Source organism: Panicum virgatum, chromosome 9K (genome assembly GCF_016808335.1).
Source record: "Panicum virgatum strain AP13 chromosome 9K, P.virgatum_v5, whole genome shotgun sequence".
Taxonomy (NCBI): domain Eukaryota; kingdom Viridiplantae; phylum Streptophyta; class Magnoliopsida; order Poales; family Poaceae; genus Panicum; species Panicum virgatum.
The window spans coordinates 20,704,621-20,716,321 of record NC_053144.1 but is presented as its reverse complement, the minus strand read 5'-3'; the positions used below and the strand labels follow the sequence as shown (position 1 = coordinate 20,716,321).

Below are 11,701 nucleotides of genomic sequence, written 5' to 3'. Positions count from 1 at the left end.
TCTGAGCGGGTGCGGTACAGGCGGCTACACTGTGTACCTTGGTAATACACGGTGCACAGTGTGGCCTGGCAAAGGCTGTCCCGCGTGCTGCGATGACAGAGCACGCCTCAACCATCCGCATTAATTGCAGTGGGTGGGCGAGTCTTCCAGCGGAAGGCTCGCGCACGAGCCCGCGCCCGTGCCTCCGGGACACGTGGCGGCTCCGGACCCCCACGCAGTAAGGGAGGTCCGGATGGGCGTAGGAGGTCCCGGACCCCTATGGGGGGTCCGAGGCCTCGGCTGTCAGCTCAGAGCTTTCCTTCCTTAGGGATACATGGCGTCTCCGGACCCATCCCGCTCGGGGAACGGGTCCGGGGCCTTTGGCTTGGTGAGGAAAGAGCCTGACCCGTGGGGCCTGGCTACTCCGTCCTCTGCGCGCAGTTACAGATAACTACACGGGTCCTACCTTGCCGCAGTAAGATTGGGTATCCCTATTACAGGGTACCGACAGTGGCCCCAGGGCCCACCTTGGGGGAGGTACGAACCCACAGGTGGGGCCACTACTGCGATTTGGCTCTGCATCGGGTTGTTCGCTGCATCGGGTTGTTTTCTGCCTCATAGCATCGCAGCGGCTTACTAACTCATGGCCCCCACGCACAGTGGTTAACCTAGTCACGCGCGTGACGCTCGGCATTGTGGCGGCCGGAGTAAACAGTACATTTACCACCGGCGCAGTTCCCAAAAATCTCGGCCACGCCAGCGCTTAATACGCGCACGTCAGCTCAGCTTCTGCCTCGCTTCGCGCGTGGGCGACAGTTCAGATCCCGCCTTTTCACTCCTTCGTTGGTTAGCCGCTCTCCATGACAGATGGGCCTGGGCCCCCTTGTCATGGGCCGTAGGCTACTCAGGGGCGACGGGACCCGAGTCACGGAGCCCGCCGCGAAGCATCAGAGGTCCGCCGAGGACGTGGGCCAGGGTAGTTCCCGGGCATCCGGTCTTCGCGGGACCTCCGGAGCTGTCGTGCCGCCGCTATCGCCGCCAAAAGATACCTCCCGCCGGCAGCAGCAGCAACAGGAGCAGTCACGAGTTGCACCTGCGTCGCAGCCACAGGAGCAGCAGCAGCGGCGGGAGTAGCCTCAAGTTGCGCCGCAGCCGCGGGAGCAGCAGCAACAAAAACGGACGTCGGGCCTCCGAGGACGCTGGACACCCGGCGCTTCAGGGTTAGTGTTATTCTGATCACGCCCTTTATTCTCGGTGCTCCGCTTATTCTAAAGGCTCCTTTTCTTTGTTTTGCCAGGGCTCCTCACCCAAGCATCCATTCCACCATCGCCGGCTCGTCGGCTGATGCCCAGGCAACCGCGGCCTCGGCGGCGACAGCGGCGGCGATGGAGGGTGCGGGATCCTCGGGTGCAGCAACTTCTGCCAGCCCGGTGGTGCCCGATGCGGTGGTGACAGGCGCGCCGTCACCAGGCTCTGTAGTGCCCAACGCTGCAGCGGCGGGTGCGCCTGTGGCGGGCGTGGCAGACGCAGCGGCGGCGGAGGCGCCGGTGCTGGGCGCAGCCGCACCTGACAAGACGGAGGCGCCGGTGCTGGGCGCCGCTGCACCCGACGCGGCGACGGTGGAGGTACCGGTGCTGGCCGCTGCTGCACCTGACGTGGCGGAGACGCCGGTGCTGAGCGCCGCTGTACCCGACGCGGCGGTGGCAGAGGCGCCGATGCTGGGCGCTGCCACGCCCGACATAGCGGCAGCGAAGGAGGCGCCGAAGACAAGTGCTGCAGCGGAAGCTCCCACCTCCAGCTCCGGTCCTGTTGCAGAGGAGGAGTTGGAGGTGGTCTTTGGCAGGCAGCTCCTGCAGCTCCAACTCCCGGAGGAGGAAGCGACTCCCCTTCCCCAGGTGCTGATCCAGGTTCGGCGGTCGATAGAGGAGGCAACCTCCTCCACCGAGGCGGCCTTCCGGCGGGAGTGGGGACCTCTGGAGAGCGAGCGCCAGCGCCTCTTGGACTGGCACACCCGCCTGGAAGTGCACACGAAGGCTGAAGCCTCCCGTGCTGCAGAAGCCCGGTCAAAGCTCAAAGCCGACCAAGAGGCCTATCGAGCCAACCTTCTGAAGGTGTTCAACCGGGAGCTTGCAGTATCGAGCCGGGAGAAGGCTCTGGCCCAGCGGGAGGAGACTTTTGCGCTGGAGGTGGTTAGCTTTGCAGCTCAGCGGTCCGATCTCGAGAGTCGGCTTGCTACCCAGCAGTCCGAGCTTGAGACCCGCAGCCAGGGTCTCGAGATCCGCAAGCAGGAGCTGGATGAGCTCTCTGGGACCATGGCTGGATGGCAGAAACAGCTGGAGGAGAGGGCCAGCAAGCTGGCCGTTGCCGAGGCGGAGCTGGAGGAGGACTGGAAGTCCCTCTCTAAGCGGGAGTCCCACGCCACCGGCATAGAGAAGGAACTCGGGCGCCAGCGGGACTTCCTCAAGAAGCTGAAGGAGTGGTCGGAGAAGAGGAAGGCCGAGCTCGAGGAGAGGTCCCGCGAGGTGGAGGTGGCCAAGGCGGCTCTGGACTCCCGGATGCAAGAGGCGGTCCAGGAGGCGGTCCGGAAGCACCAGGAGGACCAGCGCGTGGGGGCCCAGCGGATCGCGGACTGGGTGGCCGAAGCGAGCCTAGCACTGGTGCCACTTGGAATGAGCCCAATCTAGGTGGCGGAGCTGCCAGCTTTGATAGCTGACGCCCTCCCAGTGCTGAGTTCTGCTTCGGATAGGCTCCGGCGTCTGGAGCCGGTCCTTGCTTGCCAGCTCGAAGCCGAGGGTCGCGAGCTGATCCGGATGGTAGCGGAGCACATCCTGACCTGCCTCCGGAGCCACGACCCGGCCATCTCGCTGACGCCAGTGGTCGATGGTCCTGTCGCGGAGACGGAGGCCGCCGCTCGGGACAGCGTGCGGGAGGTCGTCGACTTCGTTGCCGCCTACTTCAAGCGGGAGCCTGCAGACCCTTGAGCTGGGCATTATATCTTTGTATCTTCTGCCTTATGTAACAAACATTATACTAGTTGAAAATTTTGAAATAGAAGAAAACTTCAACTTAGCTGTTTGTCAGTTGCTGATTTGCGGTATGCAGCACCCCGGCGCCCTGGCCCCCTGGCGGATAGGTTCAGTTGTTTGGACCTGTCTGCCACCTGAGCCGTAGAAGATACTCCGGACCTCCTTGGGCATAGGTGTCGCATAGTTTGCAAGGCGAGCGAGCGTCTTGTTCCCTGTGTAGCATACAGAACTACAGAGAGAAGAATCAAATTCTCTTATATGGTAGTAATGATACTGCAACTTAGCTGTTTGACGCATGCAGAATCCATCCATGATGTCTGGGACAAAGCGGATACTCCGGGCCCCCTGGGAGATAGACTCAGTTGTTTTGAGTCTGTCTACCACTGAGACTGGACCTTGATCTGCATGAAACCTTTGAAGCGGATGCCAGGACCCCCTGGTAGGTAGGCTCAATGGTTTGGGGCTGGCTACCACCAGTCAAGCCTTAACCTGTGTACCACTTCAAAGTTACAGCTTAGTTGCAGGCCCGCAGGACTCATCCTGGACCGGTCCCAGGCTGGTGCCAGGTCCGGGGCTCTAGATGCACAGGTCCAGGTTCCGGAGCTTCAGGCAGAGGTGAGGCTGACGGGCCCCCGTGTCTGGGGTCCGGCTCACCATCCTTGGCCGGGGAGACCCTGGTGTCCCCCTGGCGAGTTTGCTCCATCCTCTCGGCGACTAGCACCATGCTGACCGCCTCTGCAGACGCAGCAAGATACAGAAACAATGTCTCACCAGGCTCTGGAGCCACCAATACTAGCAGTGAGGTGAGATGTAGCTTCAGTTCCTGGAAGGCTTGCTCAGCCTCTTCGGTCCAAGAGAATGGACCGGACTTCCTCAATAGTTTGAAGAAGGGGAGGGCCCTCTCAGCCAGCCTCGATATGAAGCGGCTAAAAGCGGCGAGAGATCCAGTAAGCTTCTGGACGTCCTTGATGCGGCCGAGAGGCCTCATCGCTTCGATCACCTTGATCTTGGCTGGGTTTGCCTCGATGCCTCGATGAGAGACCAGGAAACCCAGTAGCTTCCCTGCTGAGACGCCGAAGATGCACTTCTCGGGGTTCAGCTTCGTGCGGGTGGCGCGGAGCCGGTCGAAGACGAGGGATAAGTCCTCAACTAGTGTTGACCCTACCTTAGTCTTGACCACAATGTCATCGACATAAACCTCAACAATATCTCTAATTAGATTACAGAAGGTTTTGTTCATAGCCCATACAAACGTGGGCAAGGCATTCCTTAGACCAAACGGCATGACAATGTAGCAATAAAGCCCATCTACTGTTACAAAAGCAGTATGATTCCTATCCTCTCTAGACATCTGAATCTGGTGGAAACCAGAGTATGCATCTAGGAAAGACAAAAGGTCACACCCGGAGGTGGAGTCCACGATCTGATCGATACGTGGAAGAGGATAGGGGTCTCTAGGACATGCCTTGTTGAGGCTGGTGTAGTCGATGCACATCCGAAGCTTCCCGTTGGCCTTCGGGACGACGACCGGATTGGCCAACCACTCGGGGTGGTGGACCTCCTCGATGAAGCCAGCGTGCAGCAGCTTGTGCACTTCTTCGCGGATGAAGTTCCGCCGCTCCACGGACTGCTTCCGAGGCTTCTGGCGCACCGGCGTGGCGTCGGGGTAGAACCTCAGATTGTGCTCGATCACTTCCCTGGGGATCCCGGGCATCTACGACGGTTCCCAGGCGAACACGTCGACATTTGCCCGGAGGAAAGCGGTGAGCACGTCTTCCTATTTCTCCTCCAGGTTCCCCGCGATGCGGGTGGTCCTGGAGGAGTCCGCCCCGATCTGGACCGTCTTCACGGGGACATCGTCCGGATCGGACGGCTGAACCCTGGGTGCCTTTGCAGGCGCCCTGGGTTGCGAGGGGGATGGGTCCTCCTCGGAACGCGCAGCCTCCGCCGCCAGAGCATGCAGTCTCTCGACTGCAGCGACAGCAGCGGTGCGGTAGTCCTGCACGGTGAGGACACCGGCAGGGGAAGGCATCTTCAAGACCAAATACCCGTAATGAGCAATGGCCATGAAGCGGTAGAGTGCTGGCCGGCCAATGATGGCATTGAACGGGAGGTTCACCTCCGCAACATCGAACAGAACGCTCTCTGTGCGGAAGTTTTCCTCGGTCCCGAACGTGACCGGCAGTGTGATGCTCCCCAGAGGGAACACCGGATGTGGGCCCACTCCGGAGACTGGGCGAGAGGGAGTCAGCTTGGACTCCGGGATCTGCTGCTGCTTGAACGCTGCATAGCTGATGACGTTGAGGCCAGCCCCACCGTCGATCAACACGTGATAGAGCCTCACGTTGGATATGACAGGGGCGGTGACTAGAGGTAGTACACCAGCCCCAGCCATATTCTCCGGGCAGTCGGATGGCCCGAAAGAGATGGTGGTGTTCATCCACCTCTGGTGCGGCGCTGCCTTCGGGACCCCGGCTTCACCGAAAGGACCTCTCGGTGAAGGGTCTTCACGTCCTGCTGGGAGACAAGCTCCCAGCTTCCACCGTACATTACGTACAGCTTCTTGCGGCGGTCGCCATTGTCGGAATTGGAGTCGTCGTCGTGGTAGACGCCCTTCAGCTCCTGAGCGGGGGACTAGTACCCCAGCTCCTTCTCCCTAGCAGCAGCTCCGCTGTCGGAGGCTTTCTCCTTGCCAGACCGCTGGCGAGGAGGGGGTGAACCGTCCTTGGAGGACTGCTCACGCCGCCCACTGACCCGCTTCACGAGCTTCTGGATCTCGCAGCAATCAGCGGCGCTGTGGCGAGCGGTGGGATGCACTGGGCATGAACCTCCGCTTCCACCTTGCGGGCGAGGGTGTTTGCCATGTGCATTCTGGCCCCCAGCCGCTGTTGCAGCAGCCGGCGCCGCTACTGGTGCTGCTGCTACAATGACTGGCCCGCCAGAATGTGGCTCCCCGCGACTCCGGTTCTTGTTCTTCTTCTTCTTGCCACCGCCCTGAGCGGTAGCACCGGAGCCACCAGCCTTGGCATCTCCATCTTGGGGGGCTGAGTGCCATGCACGGCCCTCAGCGGCCCTGGCACACTTGTCTGCCAGGGAGAAAAGCGTAGTAACGCTTTCCACCTCGTGCGTCGCCAGCTTCTCTAGCATTTTCTCGTCACGTACCCCCTGGCGGAAAGCAATGATAATAGATGCATCAGAGATACGAGGAATGGTACCCCGTACCTTGGTGAAGCGCGAGATGAAGGCCCGAAGCGGCTCTCCGGGTTTCTGCCTCACGGCGTGGAGGTGTGCCTCCACACCATGCTGCTGGTATGTGCTGGCGAAGTTCGCTGTGAACCTCGCACAGAGCTCCTCCCAGGACTGGATCGTCCCAGGTGTGAGGTTCATGAGCCTAGTCCGGGCTGGCCCAGACAAGGCTACATGAAAGTAGCTCGCCATGACGACATCGTTACCACCAGCTGCTGTGATGGCGGTAACGTACACCTGCAGGAATTCCGACGGGTTAGTGGTACCGTCGTACTTCTCCGGCAGGTGCGGGCGGAACTTGGACGGCCATGCCACTGCGCGGAGGTGCTCTGCCAGCGCAGCGCAGCCCACCCCAGCCACCAGGGCGCACGCCTGTATCCGGGCGTTCACTGGAGGCTTGGGTGCTGCCACGTCCAAGTCGGCATTGAGGTTGCGTCCCTCAATGTTGAGACGGCGCTCTCGCGCCCTCTTGACGGAGATGCGGGCATCCTCTCCCACGCGCCGGCAGTTGAGCTCCGCCCGCAGGTCTTCTGTTCGTGCACCCCTCATGGTGGGGGAGCGCACGGACGCCGACGCACCGCCCTGGCGCTGGTGGTAAGGTACCACCGCATTGCCGGGCGGAGGTCGTTGCCAGTCCTTGTAGAACTGGGGGAGGCCTGAGCCCGATGGAGGAGACGGTCAACATCGTCCCGCCACTGCCTCAGGGCGTCTGGCGAGGCTACAGTAGCCGGAGGGTTGCGAAACAACTCCCTAGCCGCCGCCAGCGCTCCGCGGCTCGCAGCCTGTGAGGGGGCCCGTGACGGCCGCCCTGACCCTTGCCGGCGAGCAGCGCGCGCCGCCGCCGACGGTGGCTGCTCCACGGGCACAGTTGCCCCTGGAGCAGGAACGCGAGAGGCGTGTGGCGTGGAGGACGCCACACCCTCAGTCATCTCCACGTCGTCCACACGAACCATGGAGACGAGGAAGAGATGAACTGCGACCAACTAGTGCCCCTACCTGGCGCGCCAAATGTCGTGGTGCTGCAAACCACAGCCGGGTGGCGGAAGGCACCCGCCTAAGCCCAGAGGGTGTGTACTCGGGGGTTAGCTAGTCCTAGTTCAATCTGGCTCAAGAACGCGATGAACATAGCGGGATTAGAGTGGTTCGGGCCGCCGGAGCGTAATACCCTACGTCCACTGTATGTTGTATTGCCTTGCCTCGAGAGAGTCCGCGAGAGCTTGTGTGTGTCTGGAGAGCCTTTGTGTACAGCGAGCATCTCCCTTTTATATCTCAAGGGGACGCGTACATGGTTGTTGGGACACCGACAGGTGGGCCCAATGATGAAGTATAAGATAACGTACTGTTCATAATTATGGCATCGCAGGCGAAGGAGATCTCTCTCCTGGATCCCATTGTCTGCTCCTGGAGTTCCCCGTTCAGCGTGTCCAAGCGCTGTTTTGTCGGAACGGCGCCAGGTATAGCCAGCGGCGTTGCCCGCCACGTAGCTGAACGGGCCGCGTAGCTTGCGGTGTAGGCGGCATGATGAAAAAGTGTCGTGCCGTCGTATCCAATTAATGCGGCAGGCGGGCTCTGAGCGGGTGCGGTACAGGCGGCTACACTGTGTACCTTGGTAATAAGCGGTGCACAGTGAGGCCTGGTAAAGGCTGTCCCGCATGCTGCGATGACAGAGCACGCCTCAACCATCCGCATTAATTGCGGTGGGTGGGCGAGTCTTCCAGCGGAAGGCTCACGCACGAGCCCGCGCCCGTGCCTCCGGGACACGTGGCGGCTCCGGACCCCCACGCAGTAAGGGAGGTCCGGATGGGCGTAGGAGGTCCCGGACCCCTATGGGGGGGTCCGAGGCCTCGTCTGTCAGCTCGGAGCTTTCCTTCCTTAGGGATACGTGGCGTCTCCGGACCCATCCCGCTCGGGGAATGGGTCCGGGGCCATTGGCCTGGTGAGGAAAGAGCCTGACCCGTGGGGCCTGGCTACTCCGTCCTCTGTGCGCAGTTACGGATAACTACGCAGGTCCTGCCTTGCCGCAGTAAGAGTGGGTATCCCTGTTACAGGGTACCGACAGATGATATCTAGTGATAACCTACAGCCGTCGCCCCGTAAGGCATGCACGTTGCTGGCCGTAGTGGAGCTGCCATCTTGGGGGCTCTTCTGAGTCGTTGGGGCGATGGTGCCCTGGACGTGCTTGTACATCATCATCCAGCATCACCTCGGGAGCTTGCGGGGCTCCTCCCAGCACAAGAATTGTCCTATGCTCAGATAGCATGGGAACAAATTCTTTGGCTTTGAATGGGAGTGGCCCTAACGTTGCCAGCAGTCGCCGTCTATCATCGAAGGCCGGCCCGATGACCGCTCATCACGAGCTAGGTGCTCGTTTGAATGAGGACGGAGAGTGTAGAAGTGCGGTCGTTCGCCGGCTCGACCTTGGTGCTGGCGTTGGGCCCCCGCGCCTGGTGGCGGAGTCCTGTCTGCAGCAGCACCGAGAGAGACTCGGCCCTGGGGAGGGAGGAGTCGACGGTCAACTTCCCCCGGGCGACAGTGGTTGGCTCCAGGCTTCGTGTTGAGAGAAAGCCTTGAGCCGACATCATGCCGCCACCGGGGAACCCTGGCGGTTGATTGAGAGAAAATCTTGAGCCGACGCAGAGGTGTTGTAGGGTGACGCGCAGTGGGTATCTCCGCTGCGCGCCGCCGCGCCGGCCCTGAGGTGTCGCAGTGGCGACGCATAGCAGGCGCCGCTGCCGCGCGCCGCCGCACCGAGGGCATCGTCGTCTCGGTGCCGTGGCATGCGGCGTGGGTGACGCCATGCCTCTCTTCATCTTCTCGTCGCTGTTGCAGAGGATGAGCTCAGCCTCAGAAGCTTGGAGATCTAGCCAACGCCTGCATCCTCCCCACTGACGGTCCCAAATGTCGTGGGCTTTTGGGGGTACCCACAGCCGGGTGGCGGAACGCACCCGCCTTTTCCCCGAGGGGGAGTACTCGGGGAAGTGCTAAGCTATTAGGCCGATCTAGCTTCGGGGCAAGAACGCAAGAACACACGGATTTAGAGTGGTTCGGGCCGCCGGAGCGTAATACCCTACATCCACTGTGGGGTGTATTGCACTATGAATGAGTCTATCCTCTGCCCCTCAAGTCTCTCCTTTTTACTTGAGCCTTCCTCTAACGGGCGTCTCCCTTTTATAGAGCAAGGAGGACGCGTACACAGGCGTCGGACCCTGACAGGTGGGCCCAACAAGGATGTATATTTTACTAGATAGTAGTGGTGCTACCGTGATGGAGAATCTCTTGCCGGATATCCTTCATCGTCCTGTAGACTCTCTGACCGAGGGGGGGTATTCTCCTGTCTCATCGGCGAGGCGCCCGTTGAGGCAGTGTAGGTTGCGGCGTAGACTGTTGGGTCTACCGTGTAGGCGTTATGATACTCCGTTGCGGAGTTGTCGTGTCTAACTGGTGTACCAGACTGACGTGCGTGGCGTGAGTGGCGCCAGCGGCTGTACAGTGTGCCTTGGTAACGCGCGGTCAACAGTACAGCCTGGCGAAAGTCTCCTCGGGCTCTGCTGTGGCAGAGTGCTCTTAACGCCTCCCGCATTGAATGTGGTAGGTGGCCAAGTCTTCCCGAGGAAGCTTGGCAGCCGTGCGCGTATCTGCGTCTGCGGACACGTGGCGGCTCCGGACCCCCCAGGCGGGGTGTCTGTTCCCTCCCTGCCGAGGGGTCCTGATAGTATATGGTGGTCCGGGACCCCGTGGGGATCCGGGGCCCCCGGCCGTTTTGGCCCTGAGCGCTTTCTTCTCCAGGACACGTGGTGACACCGGACCTGTCCCGAGCAGGAAGCGGGTCCGGGGCTGTTGGTCCGGTGAGATGAAGCCGGACCCCAGAGATCCGGCTGCTCAGCTCCTTAGGGCACAGTTACGGATAACTACACGAGTTTTGACATAGCAAGAGGGGGTACCCCAGTCCTGAGGTACCGACATCTGCTTTTGCACGGTCGCATTTGCGTAAATCTTCATTCACCTTCTTCAACCACTCCATATATTGTTGATCACGACGAGTGATCCACGTGTCAATCCACTCATGGAAATGATACCAATGAGTATGCGTGTCATCACCAGTGTACTTTTGCAAACAAGAAACGATTCAAAATTATTAAAAATAACAAAAGCATATTTACAAATTAATCTATACCTATGATGTTGCACCTCTTTTTTGGATTTCCTCGATATTCTTGCAACACCAATACCTATGCGTGTCATCACCAGCGTACTTTTGCAAACAAGAAACGATTCAAAATTATTAAAAATAACAAAAGCATATTTACAAATTAATCTATACCTGTGATGTTGCACCTCTTTTTTGGATTTTCTCGATATTCTTGCAACACCAATACCTCTGGCCAAAAGTCTTGTAATCACGAGATATGTTCGGAACACAACGCATTTGGCAATAGCAATCGGGTGGCTCTACACCTTTCGGCCATACCTTGCAATCTGTAATACATCTATTGGAATCGTTAGGAGAGGGTCCTAAATTAGCCTCCATTTCCCGACGGAAAGCTGTCCGGGAGAATGAGGAGCTCATAGCTGTTTGTTTGGGCTAATTGAAAAAAGTGGAACCTGAATTGCAAGTCTGTCCTCTCGGCAACCACAAGGTGATCTTTTATACACGCAGGGCTGCCTGCATCATCCAAGCACTTTGAACACAGATATTACCTCTCACAGTTCCACAGTCGTCCACGCTTCTGCACTCGCACGCTCCACAGCGCGCACTCATTCCACTTTAAACAACAACATGACCTCTCACTGCTCCTACCTTCAGTACTCGCACGCTCCACAATGCTCACTGCTACCACTTTAAACACGAACACGACCTCTCGTTCCTAACTTCTACCCTCGCACGCTCAACACCGCTCACTCATCCCACTTTAAACAACGACACGACGTCTCACTGCTCATGACTTCAGCACTTCCACGCTCCACAGCGCTCACTGGTATCCCATCGAGTGTACTATCGCACTAACCTAATCGTCGTACTATCACTGCATCGACCTACTTGTGATTATTGCACTGCCCCGACACATCCCATCACCCGGAACACTACACGGCACCGGTCTAATCGTCACAATGTAAACCATAGGAATTACATCATAATACAACGTTAATGAAACACACAGCAGACATGCAGTGGCATGGCAGAACCCGTTGCAACTACGGTAAACAGATTCTGAACTAAGCTAACATGCCTTAGGTAATTTAAAAAAAACACAACAAATACAACGATGCAGCATGTCACTAGAACTAGGTAGTCCTAATAGCCGTACCCCCACGTAGCAAACTGCGTTGAGCCTTCTCCGCAGTATCCACCCATTGCAGGTGGTGCAGGCGGTGGTGCCGAAGGGGCAGGGCCCTTCTTATTGTGACAAGGGCAGTTGCAGTAAGGAATAGTGCAAGGTTTATCCTGTGAA

General features: G+C 59.1%; 1 protein-coding gene across 1 annotated transcript; it reads left to right on the top strand.

Moving 5' to 3' along the window:
• The first annotated feature begins 846 nt into the window (after window positions 1-846).
• LOC120647812 lies at window positions 847-3,585 on the top strand. The gene is made up of 4 exons (XM_039924647.1): window positions 847-1,109; window positions 1,277-1,454; window positions 2,013-2,458; window positions 3,519-3,585. Exons 1-4 carry the CDS (start codon window positions 847-849, stop codon window positions 3,583-3,585), a joined length of 954 nt encoding a protein of 317 aa, XP_039780581.1.
• The last annotated feature ends 8,116 nt before the right edge of the window (window positions 3,586-11,701 follow it).

Bases quoted from the DNA above. Each gene is read 5' to 3' on its own strand.
- LOC120647812 (XM_039924647.1), top strand. From the start codon at position 847: ATGGGCCTGGGCCCCCTTGTCATGGGCCGTAGGCTACTCAGGGGCGAC. The intron at 1,110-1,276 runs GTAGCCTCAAGT...TTGTTTTGCCAG, and splicing joins GAGCAGCAGCAGCGGCGGGA to GGCTCCTCACCCAAGCATCC. The intron at 2,459-3,518 runs GTCGGAGAAGAG...TCAAAGTTACAG, and splicing joins CTCAAGAAGCTGAAGGAGTG to CTTAGTTGCAGGCCCGCAGG.